The 17499-nt window shown below is 42.0% G+C and overlaps 1 protein-coding gene across 1 annotated transcript in view; it reads right to left on the reverse strand.

Annotated features, from left to right (window-relative positions):
• The window catches only part of drosha (drosha ribonuclease III), an 87327-nt gene extending 69905 nt beyond the window's left edge, over positions 1 to 17422 (reverse strand). The window contains exons 1-13 of the mRNA XM_040127257.1: positions 17367 to 17422; positions 15322 to 16177; positions 15171 to 15239; positions 13856 to 14150; positions 11990 to 12131; positions 10307 to 10467; positions 8648 to 8728; positions 7039 to 7125; positions 6643 to 6729; positions 4373 to 4444; positions 3943 to 4024; positions 2925 to 2999; positions 1569 to 1738 (exon numbers count right to left, since the gene is read on the reverse strand). Coding sequence (XP_039983191.1) covers positions 1569 to 1738; positions 2925 to 2999; positions 3943 to 4024; positions 4373 to 4444; positions 6643 to 6729; positions 7039 to 7125; positions 8648 to 8728; positions 10307 to 10467; positions 11990 to 12131; positions 13856 to 14150; positions 15171 to 15239; positions 15322 to 16175 — 2175 coding nt within the window. The 5' untranslated portion in view covers positions 16176 to 16177; positions 17367 to 17422. The remainder of the gene's footprint in view (positions 1 to 1568; positions 1739 to 2924; positions 3000 to 3942; positions 4025 to 4372; positions 4445 to 6642; positions 6730 to 7038; positions 7126 to 8647; positions 8729 to 10306; positions 10468 to 11989; positions 12132 to 13855; positions 14151 to 15170; positions 15240 to 15321; positions 16178 to 17366) is intronic.
• Positions 17423 to 17499: the final 77 nt, after the last annotated feature.

Consider the following 17499-nt stretch of genomic DNA (forward strand, 5'->3'; position numbering starts at 1 on the left):
TAATTATTCAATCAACAGAAAATGAATCCAAAACTATTTTGATAATCAGTTAATCATTAAAAATTACTTATCAAGCAAAAATGACTGGTTACCACTTTTCAATTGTGCGACTTTGCTACTTTTCTTTGTTTAATAACACTTTAAACTGGATATCTTTGGGTTTTGGACTAAAAACAAGTTTGAATTTTAGGAACTTGTGATTAGGGCTGTCCCCGAGTCAGGATTTTTCAGTGTCTACTCAGTCAACACGTCTAACCGGTGCACTCCCCTGTACATGTAGCGTCAGGTCAGCTGCATAGCCACACCATACTCTTGTAAATGCTTTACCTAAAAACCCACATTTTAATGTCTTTGTCCATCATCTGGGATATGGAAACATCCGATTTCCACTCAGTCAGAGAATGTAGAAGTTGGTCTCTTGGTCATAGCTCAGTTAGGAGATCGTAACGCACTGTGGGGCGTCTCTCCTGCCGGGTTGCCGAGGGCACCGTCAGCCAGACGCCGGAGCCGGCAGTATTGTAGCGGCCAACAGGAACGAGCTGTGCTGCCCTGCCTCACGCTGTCTGGCATTGTGCTGCCCTTTGTTTCCTGCACTCGTCTTCGGTCATTTTAGGACATGACTTGGTTTGTAAAGTTTAACACCTGCCACGCTGTTACTATTGCATTGCTCTGTGTACTGCGGGGACTTTTTGGGGAAAGCTATACTTGCGATGGGTATTTTTACAATATTTCAAAAAATGTTTTCCCTTTACTGTTTTCAGGCATTCCTGACTGACTAAATGGGTTAACTGACAGATTCATTCATAAAGCATATATTTGTTTGTTGCAGCCATACTATCAATTAGGGTTGACACAGACAAACCTGGGGAATGACCATAATTTTATATAAAACTTTTAGCGACTATTATTTAAGAAAAATTTCGGACAATTCAGCTTGTTTCTAAAATTTTAAATTGAATGGCATGGTAATTACATAGCCACTTAACCAATAACAAACCACCAAACTCAAAATAAGAAACCCTGAGAGTGACAATGAAGATGACCATTGATGACCATTGCCACAGATTATTCTATTTTCGCCAATCAGAGTAAGTCTCTATATATGACCTTTATAATAGACTTTGTCGGACTGGCAGACCGATTTTTAACTTGAGTCTAGGGATGCAGGACTATTATACACCCACCTGTCTGGAAAACCTGCCAGCAACAATTCCGTCCTGCCAGGAAGAGCAGTTGATTCAATAACTTACCCAAGCCAAACATTCACTGTTCATACGCAACATTTTAGCTAGAAATGCAATCCTCACCTTTACCCAAAAACAATTACTGTACATCCTTTAAAATATGGGCCAGACAAGAAGGTTAAACAACTTCACTGTTACATGAAAGCTTCGGCCCGAATAGTGTTGATGACAGCAAACGCCCTTGGGGATAATAGGTGATGTTGCTCATGTCACAGGCTAACAGGAACAGCCTTATTCCTGCAGTGTCGGGGTTGGGGGCGACAAATGCCCTTGAAACGGCAGACAAGGCCACCTTCTGTCGTAACAGAGAAGCTGAGGCCTCACCATGCCCGGGTTGGTGACGATCATGCCCTTGCACTCCTCCGCATATTTCTGCCACTCCAGCTCCTCCCACTGCAGCATGTCTGCAATCTCCTCCTCGGGGACCAGGGGCTTGCTGCTGCGCAGCAGGTAGAGCAGCACCTGATGCATGGACAGCACCTCCTTCCCACCGTCTACAATATAAATATTAATTAACATAAATACAAACCAAAAGCAACTACATGCAAATACAGTTATAGGGGGGGGGGGCAAACAAAAAAATACACAAAAATCTCAGCAGTTTGGGGAATTAAACAAGCTGTGACTTTTTTCACTGAGCTTCCATACAACACATGCTTTTGTTGTTCAAAATCCTTGGCCCAAAATCAACATTCATGTTGGAGAAAGTCTTTGTTTTTTCACCCAAGCATCTCTCCCCGCCTCACCTCTGCCAACCCCCTCAGTTTTTTTAGCCAATGTTACATACCGCGAAAACGTCCCCATGCATCACAATTGCATTGTTCGGGAAACGCGCAGGTAAACACGGGCGCCGATGAAAGGTCGAATGCCGCACAATATGTGAAGGCACATGATGACGCGCGCATGGAATTACATTCAAATCTGTATCACAAAATAAGGAGTGAACAGACAGTCACGTATGAATGCGTGGGCAGAGAAACACAGCCGAGCACACACATGCAGTCTACCAGGTCAAACGGAGTTAGTTTAATAGACCCTCATGCAAAATGCAAGTGAATTGATTGACCTCCATTTACGAGTGTTTACATGGACAGACACACAAAAATCCACTGCCCTCTCAGCCAAGCCAATGCATTAAGACAATAACAAATGCGCACACACTCTCGCTGTAACTTTCAAATGCACCACCATCATGCTCTCTCTCTAACTCCCCGTCTCCTCCCTCCCTCTCTTTACAGATCACCACAGAAACATCGGATAGGACAGTTTTGCTTTTTGTTTTTTTGTTTTCTTTGTGCTATTGTAAAAGAAGCAGATAAGCGTTTGTAGCGGACTAAATTGGGAGAGCTAGGGGAGAAATAGTTTTTTGATGGAAAGAAGGTAGGTGGCACGGCTGTCATAACAAACTCTGTGGCAATATCATAGTGCGCCAGCACCATCATGTGTATCAAAGATGAATACCATGCAGCTACACAGCTGCCCGGGCTCTGTAAGTGAACCTGCGGAACATACCACGAATATCAACATCAGATGCAGAAATGTTTGGAGTAGACATTACTGGAGACGCGCATCCTTTCTCTGTTCTGTTAACTGGAGACCTACGTTGCCACTGACCACCAGAGGGGGACAGAGAGAAAAGCAAAGCAGTGAAGGCTCCGTGCGGGTTGTTAAAAGTCTTACCGGGCAAGAATCGGACAAAACGGGGCATAAAATGGAACCGCTGGCATCCGGAGGCCTCATTGTCAGACTCAGGACCTGGATGGAGGAGCACATTTTTTTTTTGTTGTTGTTGATTGTTCAGGCAGAGGAAAACTTTTCACAATAAAATCTAACATGCGCAAATTAACAGATTAGGAGTGCAAAGTTACAGCTGGAAAGACAAATCACAATTATTTTGCTCGACAATTTCATTAAAATTATCGATCAGAATTCATCGTAGCAATTTTAACGTACACTCTAATCTCAACTATTATCTGTGACTGTAAATTTTGTATAATTTTGTCTTACAGTATGGTCAGATCAATAACAAAAAACACAATCTACTCTTAACTATTAACACACAAATATTGTATTGTTCGTTTCCATACTGAATGCATCATTCAGTCATTCACAGTGTATGTGTAGCCCTACTGAATGACTTAAAACAAAGAATATTGGTTCAACCTCTTCTTAAATCCAATTGTTTACTTACTTCTTCCACAAACTCTGTGTATGTTTAATGGGTGTGTTTAAATATTATAACTGTTTGTGTGTTATTAGCTAAGCACATTGTTAATGTCTATACTTGTCACTTAGATGAAGATCAGATCATATTTTATGACCAATTAATGCAGAAAACCAGATCATTCCAAAGGGCTCGCATGCTTTTTCTTGCCACTGTACATATTTAACTAACCACTACATCAATTAAGAAAATATAGGTTTATAAAAATAATGTCTAAAGGTCAGGACTCGTAATAGGTTCCCATAAAAACAGAGAAAAAGGGATCCGACAGTCCGGCCAGGGGCCCACTTCTGCTACAAATTGGAGGTAATCTGCATACATATGTCATAGGACTTGCAAATTTATCTGCAATTTAGGGTTGGAGGATTATTTGTAAAACATGAAGCTGACACCATTTCTGATCTCAAACGGTCGAAGTGAGATGGTCTGCAAATCGCTTTTTTGAAACTGGCCCTTTTTTTTTGGGATTCCTACCTGTCAGGTTCCAGTCATACAGCTCTAAAATGTCCTGGAACAAGTAGGAGGCAAACAGCTCCAGGCCTCGGACACAGTAGTTCTGGACAAAGGAGAAAAAAAAGCAGTGTTTGATAACAGCATTTTGTGAGCATACAGTGCAAGCAGACTCAAAAAAAGCAAGGGTGCCTTAATGTAGATATGACTGATAAGTAAATCCAGTTCGCTAACTTTATCACATAAGCCTCCTTATCGATGTAATCACCCTCAGCAGGTTAAAAACAACCTCCATTCCTCTTCTAAAAGGATTAGCACCTCGGCTCACCCAGGGACTGAGGTGCGAGGGTTACATGTGGCTCAGCTCTGCTCAGACTCAGCCGTTTGAGATAAAAACAAAAGGGGTGAGAAACGGGAGAGAAAGAGCTGGGAGATAAAGTGGGGTTTTACTGACCTCTGGTGTCATCTCCTCTATGAAGTGAATGGTGTAATCTATGTTGAAGCGGATCACACGGCACAATGGAATCTGTGATGATGAAAGGACAGAGGACGAGCAGAAGAAAGGACGGGCCGATTCATTACCGTGGCGTTAGGCAGAGGTTACAGCTTTTCAAGGAAACTCATTAAAACCTCATCTCTGCTGTGGAGCTAGCCCCAAATGGCGCTCACAGCCACATGCGTGTCAAGAAAAAGTTGTATTTTCCGAGAAATCCCACTCTAATTCACCGCACTGTGTATAAACACGCATGACCTTTGGTCAATTTAAAAGCCCAGACATGTAAAAACACTCATGCCTCCCCGCGCACACGCACAGGCGTGCACCTGACTCTTGAAAATTAAGTAACTCAAATCTCGCTAAATAGATAAGCCTGCTCTTCTGTGTTTAATCTCCCTAGTTACACGGTCTTTGTTGTCAGAGCGCAGGGGTCCATTTTAAGAGATTAACCTGGGAGTCACATTCATTCTTGCCCATCCCAGCGGCTAACTAGCAGGGGGCTAATATCACCACGCTCCGAGGTTCCTAATCCCCACACTGCCACGAAGCGTTTACCCCGGCTTTTAACAAGGGCTGCTTAAATTATCCAGTTCAAATCATGCCTAATCCTTGGGGCTCTTTTCAGGCTAGATGGATATTGACCAAGTAGTTTATTATTCAAACATGCCGAAAAGGAAAGAAAAAAAAAAAAAAACCCACGCGTAGACACTGACAGACGCAAGCACGCATATATATCCGGACACAGAAACATTCACACTTGGAACGAATTTTCAAAAAACAGGGTTTGGTTGTCTCCTGTCGATCTCTCGTTGCCTTTTAAACTTCCTCCTCGAAAAAAAAGAAAAAAAGCCAGGCGCACAGCTCAATTGGCTACAGAAAGAGAGGGTCCTTTTTAAGTCACGACCTCTCTAATGTTTGACAGACACTGATGGGCCTTCAAAAGTGAGGGAGGGGAATCTGCGACAAGGTCAGCACAGCGAGAGATGAGCACTTTGTCCAGGCAACAAAGAAGCCGACCCGAAGCCAAAAGCCGATTTGAAGTTATTTTTGAGGAGAGTGGAGTTAAAGGAGGAGGGGATTTTTCACTCAAACGCTGACCTAAATTATATGTGTTGCCCTAACAGACACGTAGAAGGGCGAATGGTGCCGTGCTGAGCAGCAGTTGGCCCGTGTGTGGAGAGCGGTAATGAAACCGATCATGGACCCGCCTGCTTTACACAGCAGAGGTTCATGCAGGCAGGCTCACGCGCCAGAGAGGAGAGAGAAAAGAATTCACAGCAGATGTGGGTGGAATACCAGGACGGTGCTGAAACTAAATCATAAAAAAATATTAATAAAAAATATTTTAATAATTCGAGGATATGATAACATCCTGATAACATGTATAACCATATGACAAATGTATTTTCAATAATGGGTTTTGTTTGTTTTGAATAAAGAAAGGATCGGACGGCCTGCACCCTGTCAGTCACTAGTTTATGACGCAGGACAAATATCTCAGAGATCTGACGATTAAGAGAAATTATAGCAAATCAAAATGAAGGTCCACCAACCGACATGTCCCAGCTAAATCAAGTTAGCACAACTGGCCGATAATTTGCTGGCTTTATGGTTCCTCCTCTGGTTACCGCTTTTCATGATAGGATCCTGAAGTTTGCAAAACATGATCATATCTTTGTGATTCGATCTTCCTGAAGGTTGATAAATAACAATCTAGAAATGTCACCATGCCATAGTACCAAACAAAAAAAATCCACCAGTGCAAATCAGTGTTAAAATTTTGATTTGTCCTTACTATTCACATTCGTTTGGAGCGTTTGATTTTTATGGTCTTAAGTGAAATTATGTAAAATACATAGCTGGTTTTATGCTTAACACGCATGTGTGTTTGAATACGAAATGACTCCCTGACAGGTTTTTTTTTTTTAGCTTATGGAGAAGGTGTCAGCAACTTTGTAAACTTTTTGGTTTCATCTTTGAGATGTGAAACTTACAAATAAAACAGTCAAGTAAACTCTGGGTGACTCCTGCCTCCAAAAAACACAATGTGAGAGGAACTGCAGACTCCGAGTAACTAAATAAATAACAGTGACATCAATTATAAAAAACAGGCATAACTGGGATGAAACTGAAACGACTGTACCGTGACACAGACCTACTGTCAAAAATCTGAAACTACCGCGGTGTTAAAGTCAGGGCTCATCGCCTGTACCTCCAAGCAGACTTACATTAGTGAGAGGCGTGTGGGAGAAAAGAGAGAAGCCTTCGAACAGGTACTCGTGGTCATCGTACTCGATCACCGTCGGCCTGTCAGTCTGAAACAGAGAACCACAGGTCGCACAGGCTCAGACTGTAACAACACAGTGCAGCTGAAGGAATGTTGTAATATTTACAGCGATTGCTGCCATGAAACTGTGTAAAACACATAATACAAAATCATAATACTGTACTCAAATGCTCCAGTAAAATACCAGTTAAAGAACACGGAAACATTGAAGATATCATGAAGTTACAACACAGATGATAAACATTCTACCATCTATTATTATTCAGATTCACATTTTCATAAATACACGCAACTTCTCTCATTTTTGGATCTTGACAAAAAAGACAAAAATATATACCAGAAAGTTGGTAGGAGGAGACACAGTGATCCTGTAGTGAAACAGTTTTCCCGCATTGTTGTTCATTGGACGGCACTGTTTCACGGGCTGAAAGAGACACACAAAGGCAATAGCTGACACACACCTTACCCTCTTTAAAAGTGAATTTAACACATCATATGCGTACGCTTTGTTCCTACATTGTCCTGGAGCCACTTGTGATTTAAGAGAAACAAATTATGACTGATGACTCCCGTTGTGTCCACATGTCAAACATTTCTAGCGCTGCCACTAATGACTATTTTCATTTTCAGTGAATCTGCCAAATAAATCCTCAATTACTAGCTAATCTATAAAATATCAGCAAATGCTGAAAAATCTCTATCGTAACTTCCCGGAGCTGAAGATGACGTACCAACGTCCCGGAACCCAACGATATTCAGTTTACAACGGTATAGAAAAGATAAATGCAGCAAAACCTATACGGCAATTTTGCTTGAGAAATTCCCAAATGATTTACCATCAAAACAGTTACCGATTCCTTCTCTGTTGATTGACTCATCTTACGATTTCTACCACTCATCAGTTTGTTGATTTGCCTGAAATCTTTGATTGTTTTTTTTTTTTACCTCCACAGATTAATGCGGTTACGATGAGGGGTTTTATCAAGTACAGAAGTGAATGAAGAACAAAACATATTTAGCAAAAATGTGTGTGAAATTAATGTGGAGACAGAGGTGTGACAAATATATCCCAGAAATGCCTGGTGACGAAAAGCTTCACTGACATCCTTTAACGAGTACAACCATATTGCCCATATACAGTAAAAACCCATAAAAAACAACTGATTGACTCATCATTTCCAAGTCAAGCAAGCAATTAGTCAACTACTCAGCTAACAAGGGAGCCAGCCCCGTTCATTTACCGACCCCAAATCGATTTTTTAAGTCACAACACGACCTTCAAGTAACCCATGCTGTGCAAAAGTGGGCGGTGAGTAGAAATCTACAATACTGTAGCCGAGATTTACCGGCATTTGTCTGGAGGCTGATGTTACTTTACATCCATGCAAAATACTTTGCCATAGGTTGAAACACTCATTAAGTTATCCATGACCTTCATTGGTCACTGCCGGCGAGCAAACGGAAAACTATCTGTACCTCCTCCTAAACTAGCCTCCCTTTCACCTTACATGCAAAAAGTATAGTGAATGCAATGCAGGATTAATATCCCACCTACGATTAAGACGAGGAGAATAAAACAGCTTTGAGGTTTGTTGTTCTTTGTTGTCTTCGTTGCTAAAATGTGTTACACTGGTCAGCTGAAGATGCATCCATGTGGGTGTTTTTGTTCCAAAACACAGTATCGCTAGAGAATGAGTTATGAAAACCAGAAATCTCAGCAAGAGCCAAAGTACTTGCTGAATCACTGTTAGGGACCAACTCCTTTGCCAAATTCTTTCAGATTTGGTTCTTTGGGATGATGAAATCTTACTTACTGCCCTTTTAATACAATATAAAAAAGGCCTCTGCATAGAGAATACATTTAGGCTGACTAGAATAATGTCCTTGCCCCTGTGTGGCACAACTTCAAGGTTAAGGAAGGGTGATTTATTCACAGCGTGTCATACCTCCTCCCCCGGGTAGATGCTGTGGCGGATCCCTGTACGTCTGGCCTTGGCACTGCACTTACACAGGGGACCATCATTCATCTGGACAGAAAGAAAATACGTAAATCAGCGTCGACTGCTCCACTTGTCATGTATAACGCAGGAGCTGCTGAACATTTTACATCTCTAAACTGTACACTCCTGACCTTTATTTCTTCACTGGAGTTCTGAGTTTTAAGTTTGCCTTTGCGATAGTGTCAGGGCGATGTGAAGGCAAACTCTGACAAAAAGGTCTTAACTCTTCGATAAGATACATAACACAAAAGGAAAAAATAGTTGGCCTACGGCTACAACTAATTATATTTTATCGACAGTGATATTTCATGAGTTCTCCGAATATTTCAACAGTAGAAACTTAAAATCATTTTACAGGAAAAACAAACTCTTCAATACTCTGAACACTATTCAAATTGCATAGGCAGATGCCAGACCTCAAACTGCCTCATCTACTGAATCAATATTTACTAGAAGGATTTCAAAGGCTCCCTGAGACCTGAACCTGGTGCTCTCAATATTGTTGGTAATTCATTAAATATTCAATAAAGTATCATATCACGATGTGTTTCTAGATTATAGACACAATGGCACCGAGACCCCAACGCATTCCCTGCTATACAGGGGCAGAGGTGCATCCTTCCATTACCTTTGGACTTGAATGAGGCTACGCATCTACTCTTCATGTTGCTTAAGGTATTGAAGCTTAGATCCTTTCATCTCTATTTTATGCAAAATTCAGCAAAACTTAAAAAAAAAAAAAAAGGATTTCATGAATAAAAGAAGAATGTGATTCATTCCATTGGTTTTTCTCAGAGTTTTCCTGATAACGATTTATCAGTTGAAACAAACGATCTCGACAAGGAATTAAAGAACTAATTAAAGAATTTTATGGTTAAACATTGAACTTTTCAGCGCACTCTGGTGGACAATTATGCACTGGACACACTGTTTCTAAATTATTCTTAATGACCTCAGCCTACCTCACCCATTTATCCTAAATGGGCTCATTTTGACAAACATATTAGCCTGGCCATTTTTTGGTTTAGCATTACTGCGCAAATGACGAACTCGCAGTGTATTAAGTTTTGCAGACTCCCCGTTCTGTAGGGGTGTTGGACACACAGGCCTGTAGGTTGTTTATATGTTTCAGCTATCCACTTCTTTTAAAACTCATTTGTTAAACTGTCTGGTTTGACTGCTTCCCTTCATGTAGGGGCAGTATCAGATGTTACATGATCAGGTTTATTGGGATTTGCAGTTGCTTTGGACGTACACTATCAGCTACAGTAGATTTGTGAATAATCATGTGAAGGTTTTGATGTAATGCATGAAAGTGAAAAATTCACCTGTTGTCAGGGGGCCAAATCTTTTTGCTGAACTGCCTGATTTAGCCCACTGGCTCACTATTTGCCCACCACCGCCCTGAAGCAACTCCTTAACGCCCTTTAAGTTAAGGAGTGGCTTCAGGAATGGTTTTGGATGAATCTCTTCTCTAACTTTTAAAACTTTGGCAGAACCGCTTAGAATGACAGAAGATAAATGTAGAACACAGAACACCAGGATTTGGTTTTGTAACATAATAAATGCTGCACAATGAGTACGCCTCTGTTAAGACAGACCAACCTGTCCTGGGTCGTTGTACCACAGCTCCTCGTGCAGGCGGTCGGGGTGAGCTTTCTTTCTCTTGATCTCGGCAATGACATCAAAAACCTCGGAGTCCGAGCTGCTGGAGCAGGTGCTTCCTTCGCCATCTGACTCACAGTCTGAGTCACTGCTGCTGTCGTCTGGAACCAAAGTACAAAAAAGGTCTTTAATCATCAGAACGTTATAGGGCTGACTACTGAAACACAATTCGCTGAGTCGGAGCTGGTCAAGTGGTTAAGCTCCCCTTGCTCAGCTGTGCCTTCACAAAGCATTATACAACATAAAGTCTCAGTGAAGCAATCTGTCACAGTGCTTTCAATTGTGTGCACTCTGTCTTTGCCCGCTCTTTGGGAGGAATAATTATCCTCACAATGCTGATGAAAAAGCAAATTCATGTCTTAATGTTCCTTTAGGGAAACAACTAGAGTTTAGCATGATTTACCAATCACTATGTTGGATCAGCTGTTCGTAGTTGATTACAATTCCTACTTTTCTACCCATCTGCAGACTTAAATGCATGTACGAAATTAAAAGAGCAGCACAGTTGCCAATAATGACACTTCTTGTTTTCTTTATTTCTCTCCCACTTACCGAAAAGAAACCTCACACCAAAGCGTGGATCATAATTACCATTCATCTGAATAGTTTTGTGGCTTTTAGCTCTCTACCCAAGGGAGATTGATATTATTGTAGTGCTGGAAGAGCTAATCAAGCTGACAGCCCTGCAGATAACATCATAAACACTGAACTCAATCTCTGCGTCTGCCTAATGCAGTGCTGAGGAGACCAAGTTTTTATGCGCATCAACTACAAAAGGCTGCTGACAGATGTATCAACTGTTGATTTTTATTTAGCTGCTGCATCTATCCGGAACAACTTACATGCTAGCAAACGTAACACAACAGGAAGTATGAGCAGGTAAAAAGTTTCAATTAAGAAATCAATCACTGGCTGCTGGAGGGAAAAAAAAAAAAAAACACGTGATCTTTAGGACTGCAAGATGTAAGCAAAACTTTTATCCCAGATTACTTTACAATGCAATCACGGCTTTTATCTGCATTGATTTGCTTCAGTAATTCAACAAAAGTATGTGACAGTGCTTTTAACATGGGAAAAAGGCTCCTTTCCTCAAATACAACAGGAATTCTGACGTTTTAAAATCATTAACATGCCAATAATCTATGTAGAGTCAATAAAGAAGATACAAATGCTCATGCAGTATTACCCAACTACAATCAGATGGCAGTTTATTAGGTATACCGAGCTAAAACTAATGCACTCTAATACAACTGTCCTGCAATAAATCCTATTTTCATGAAGGTTGTAATGATAAGTTTTTATTGACACTGTGATAAAGAAGTGTTGATTCAACCATATGATCATTTGGGAGGATGAAGTTTGTGGTGCTGTTGAACTGTATTGCATTATACAAAGACGCGCGTCTGTTATTTAGTCTACCCTTGGTGATTTGAATGGGATGGACAAAATAATAGAACCACCTGTTACCACGATGCAGTGCAGTTCAACCACGCCCCACACTGCAGGCACCAAAAAGGTCAGACCGCTGAATCAACACCTCTTTAACACACACGGACTGCATAAGCTTCGGGGAGGTTTTCCTTATAAACTGACGCCTGAGTGTAGTTTCTCAGCACTACCCACCTGGATCCTCATCCAGTTTGGTCTTGGGTGGCTCCCATTTCGGTCGCGCAGCCTTGGCTCGCTCCTGTCTCCTTCCCAGCTCCTCCTCAAAGCGCTCGTACAGATCCCGCAGTTTACTGGTTCCCACAACCGTAGAGTCTCCCTGGAATAAACCAATTCAAATAAAATACATGAAATTCTGTGACACAGTTGATTTTCTTTTTTTTGTCTTTATTCAATGTTAAACAGAACTGTTGTTGATAGAGAAAGGCCTGATTAATACTGCAGTCCAGCTGGTGTTTCAATGTTTTAAATTTGATGTCCCAATTATTATTTATTGCATAGAGTACAACTTTTTAAAAATGTAAGTACAAATGCATTTGAGTTTCTTTAATGTGTGCACATTGAAGAAACTCAAATGCACACCAGCAGTCGCTTTGTAAGTTGATCTATTAGTGAAAATCAAAATGGCGGAGTGCGACCTTGGCTGTTGTACAGATGACAAAAATACACTCGTGAAATATGATACAATGAAAAAACGAAGTAAGAAACTTAATTATGTCACTAAAAGAAAAAATATCTGCTTTACACTTTGAAAAGTACATTTAGGCATTGTACTTTCAGTCCTCACAAAGATTACACCACTGTGACCTGCACTCTCAGTGCCACAGACCATCAGTGTGATTCAAGAACCCTTTAGGGGCAGCAACCGTAACTAACTCCCAAAGGTAACAACCTCGCTGTCACAGCAGAAAAGAGAGAGAGACATAACAGTGGTGAATCTGTTCACTGACGGGCAAAGAAATAAAGTTACTCTCCATCTCAACATTTGCCTTCAATTTAGTTTTACTGAAGGACAGGTCAGGTCTCTGCCAGAATGTGTAAATTTGCGGGAAGAAATTAACTGAGGACAGCATGAAACAACCATTCGGGGACGACTGGTAAAGGTCAGAGTTTTAGAGATGAAAAAGGAGTCGGCGCTATCCAAAAGATCCAAAGGAATCAGAAGAGCATTTGAGAAGACTGGATGATTTGAAAAGGGCGACTGAAGCGTCTTTTGAGCGCTCGCTATTAACTGAAAGCCCACAAAACATATGGTGTTAAAGAGAAATTAGTCAAACTCTTAAACAACACCATCAAAGGCAAAGTTGATGAAATGACAGACACAAGATTAGAAACATTTCCTTTAGTGGTCAGTTGGAAAAAACAATATCAAACAAGTCTGTCCTCAGTGTTAATGGACAATGTGTTAAATCCAGTCAACCAAAACAAGATATTCTCCTGTCTAAACTACCTATACGGTTAGGTACACATATACCCCATTAGAAGATCGTGGGGTGCAATATTGCATTAACCATTCATGAATTACAGCCATTTTTATACATATTCCCTCATTTTCAGAGGCTGAAAAGTATTTGGACACATGACTGACAATCTGTTTCATGGCCAGGTCTGGCCTGTTCCCTCATTATTCCATGACCACTGAAGACAGCTTCACCGGATGATGGCAGAATATTTTCCCTGGCGAAGAATAGCCCTTCACAACATCTGGCCAGGTCAAGACTATGTATAAAAACAGCTGTAACTCCTAAACGTTTATTGACATATTTTTGTTAAGCCCCTTCGAATGAAAGCTGAAAGTCTACGCTTCAAACACATCTCGATGACTTTGTTTCGAATCCATTGTGGTGGTTTCCAGAGGCAAAATTACAAAAACTGTGTCACTGTCCAAATACTTATGCACCTGACTGTGACAAACTGCAAGCAATGACTTTTTTATGGCAATAGACTCAAGCTGTTGCAAAAGGTTACCACATGTATGATAATAATTAGATAATACAACAAACAAATAGAAAGATATAATTAAGACCAAAGTGCCAACAGTACCACTTGGTCCATGGGGTCATTGGAGTAGTAGTTCTCAGCGTGGGTGCAGCGGATCCAGGCAGGTTTCAGCAGCTCCTCCTCCTCTTTCTCATCATCCCCCTTCTCCTTTTCTTTCTCTCTGTCTCTGTCCCGTTCCCTCTCTCGCTCTCGGTCTCTGTCACTGAAAGCCTCATCAGAGTCTCTGCTCCTGATGGAGGAGTAGCTGCGCTCTCTGCTCGGGCCTGAGGAGCCCTCCGACCTCCTGTCCCTCTCCTCTTCCCAGCGAGCCCGTTTCCTGTCTCTGCTTGCGGACCGACTACAAACGACAAAAACCAGGATCACAATGAGGAGAGACGAGAGGTAAAATCTGCATCCCCATATACAACCACTTGGTATTATGTGACCAAAGGACCAAGTTAAGGTCCCATGTTGACACCTGAGTTAGCTCCATTTACTAAATGAAGACCAAGAGATATCATTGAAAGCAATACAATTATCAGAGGGGAACGCAGCAGATTTTACACTTAAACTAGCAATTTACTAGTCATTGGAGGAGCATCAAACTCAGCATTAATAGTTGTATAATGTCTGATAGTGTTTCTGGGGGAGCTTTGTCTGGGAAAATTACCCAAGCAACATCATCCGAGTGTCTCAGTTTGGGTTTGGAGACTAAAGATTTTAACAAAAAGCCTGCAATATATGCGGGTTGTGGACTCTGAAGGACACGAGGCAGGAAAGGTCTTGCTTAAGATGCTGGGGACTTTTTTTCTGTCTCTCGCAGTAATCCAACCTCACGGAAATGTGCTTGTGCTCTGACTTTCTTGCAGCACAACTAGTCACTGCACAGGAGCAAGAAGAGTACTCAGAATTCTACCGTATATGGTCTGTAAGGTAGAACCTTAACAGTACAGTTTCTTCAGGCTGAAGTTTTAATATTCAGCTTCATAATAATTTCCAATTTAAAAACAGAGAATTTTCAAAGTTATGCACTGTTTTTACCCCTGGGGGATTCGGGGAAATCATGGAACCATTTCATATCCAAAGAATATGCAAGCAACCTAGAGGATTTACAATAGAAACAGAAAACCACCATCTCTCCTTATGTGTCAGCTGTTCTAAAATTCAAAGATACCTTATTAATCTAAACAATTAAAATTAAAGAACCCTAAAAATATATATACATGAAGTGCACAAACAAATACTGCGAAAATATGGAAGTTGTAAGAAAGGGTGCGAGCTGAACCACGGCTAAAAAGGGACAAAAACAAAAGAGGTTGAATGGGGATTAGCATTTCACATCAACTACAATAAGACAAATAAGGGATAACACATGTACCTCCGTGGCTTTTTTCTGTGCCTGTCAGGCGACTGAGATCTCCGACTTTCTCTGTGACGATACCTTTCTCTGTCAACAAACACACACGGAGTGGTAAGAAAAAAAATCATTTCACAAATCGATCTCATTCAGGAGACGGCTGTCTGTTTACCTGCTACGATCCCTGCTCCTGTGTCTGGGGGGAGTCCGGCCTCTGTCGTACTCAGACCTGTACCTTCCACCCTCTGGCCTGGCACGCCTGTCTGGGCTCCTCCCGCGATCTTTCCTCTCTCCAGGAAATTCCATTTTGTGCCTATCACCGTGGCTACCGTAGCCGTAGCCCTTCTGCCTGTGGTCATCGTGGCGATACGCTCTTTCTGGAGACCTCCTGTTGTCCATGGGTTTTTCGAACTTATACTGCCCCCCGTGCCTGAAGTTATGGTCTGGTTTGAATGAGCTGGGGCTCTGGGTGTAGCCAGGGCTGAAGGTGGGAGGAGGGAAGGGGGGGTGGGGAGGATGGGGGTAGTTCATGGAGTACGGAGGATGGTAGCTCATAGACTGAGAAGCCATGGGGTGAGGCATGGGCGGGTGTGGTAATGGTGGCGGGGGCACAGGTGGCATCATGTAAGGGTGGTAGGCATTCTGAGCAGACACCTGGGAACCTGGTGTTGGACCCCCTGTGGAGCTGGGCAAGGGAGGAGGTGGAAAGTTAGGAGGGGGTTCTAGGAAGCCCTGCCGGACTGGGGGCTTGGGAAAAGGTGGGCGCGCTGGACACTGGTTAAGAGAACTGGGAGTCTGGGATGGCGCTGGAGGAGGGTACTGCATGAAGTCAGAGTGTGGAGGCATGTAGCTGCTGTTCCCATGGTAGCCTGAATTGGGAGGAGTCTGTGGATCGTAGTGGTACGGGGGCACAGGAGGCTGGGGAGGGGGCGGCCTCAGGTTGGTGGGTCGGTAGCTTTGAGGGGAGCCGTGCTGGCCTGGGGGCATTCCTCCCCTGGGAGCCCCATGGTCCTGATGGAAAGACATGACTATGGACATGACAGAAATATCAAGTTAAAACTGATACTCACTTTATCTGCTTTATATATCACTTTAAACACATGAAACACAACTGGAATTAAATGTGTCTAGATGATAGTTTCACTTTCCTTTACTTGCTTTTTTTTTATTAACTGGAAACATCCACATTAATTAATAAAAATGGCATGAAATCACAGAATAAATTAGCTTTCAAAGTCTGAACTGTGGGTGAGAGGTTTCCTCTCTTAATGTTTCCCCTTCAAATAGTGTTTCGTGTCGTGCTGCATTCTGTGGCTGGGGCATAATTTAGGATTTCGTTCAATTATGGTCAGGAGTCGCAGAGATGGCTAGAAGGGTTTGGGTTCATTTTAAGGGAAACACAACACCACTTACGAATGGTATCACCCGTGGCTCGAAAAGGAAGAGGAACTCGTTCCTCAGGAATTTTAAAGTTTCACATGACTTACATATCTTAAAAAATAATACTTGCAGTTGTTGTAGTTAGTCGGCTGCATGTGATATTTATTTTGTAGGACTAACTCATATAGTCGTGTTTTCTTAGTTCAATAATTGTTTGTCGTGTCTCTGTTGCCAAAGATATCGTGATCTGTGTAGACATTATTATGATATAAATGTGGCCATCTCTTGGCCTCATAACTAGTTTTGATCTGCATTCTCTGTGCAGGTTAATGGTAGAAATTAACAAAAGCACACAGCTATGTTGTATTACAGTGGCACGCAAGTAGAGCTAAAAGCAGTGAGAAAGATCCGCGTTTTCCCAAAATGTACAGCTGAACATCGTTAAACGAATTGCATGCTCTGCTCCCTTAGCTAACTAGCTACAACAGCTGTCATTTACCAAAACACGCCCAAAACGTAGGAAAGTAACTGAAAGGGACTGAGTTAATGTTACTGTTAGGAGAGAAAGTGACCACTCCGGGCCAATATTAATGTTGTTTTCTGAACTAACATCAGCAGCTACGTTAAAGCTCCCATGGCTACCCGGTAACATGTTAGCAAGCTAGCTAGCACATCATGCCTGGATACGCGTGGGAGAAATTGCCTTCGAAAATAAGACGAGCTAGCAACAGAAGCGCATCATTCTGTCTACGCTACTGGTTCAAAAAAAAACCCTACAAATATACCGGTGTAAATTGTCTGGATAATTATATGAAGCTATGCTGTACAATGAGTTACCTGTTGGATATCACGCTTTCAGAGCGGCCGTGTTTCTGGTCGGAACGTTTAGGGAGAGACACGTGGATTGACCAATCACGATCGGCGGTTTGGTCGTAGGCCAATGGCAGAGCGATACGGGTCTGAATTGTTT

Source organism: Xiphias gladius, chromosome 5, assembly GCF_016859285.1.
Source record: "Xiphias gladius isolate SHS-SW01 ecotype Sanya breed wild chromosome 5, ASM1685928v1, whole genome shotgun sequence".
Lineage (NCBI taxonomy): Eukaryota > Metazoa > Chordata > Actinopteri > Istiophoriformes > Xiphiidae > Xiphias > Xiphias gladius.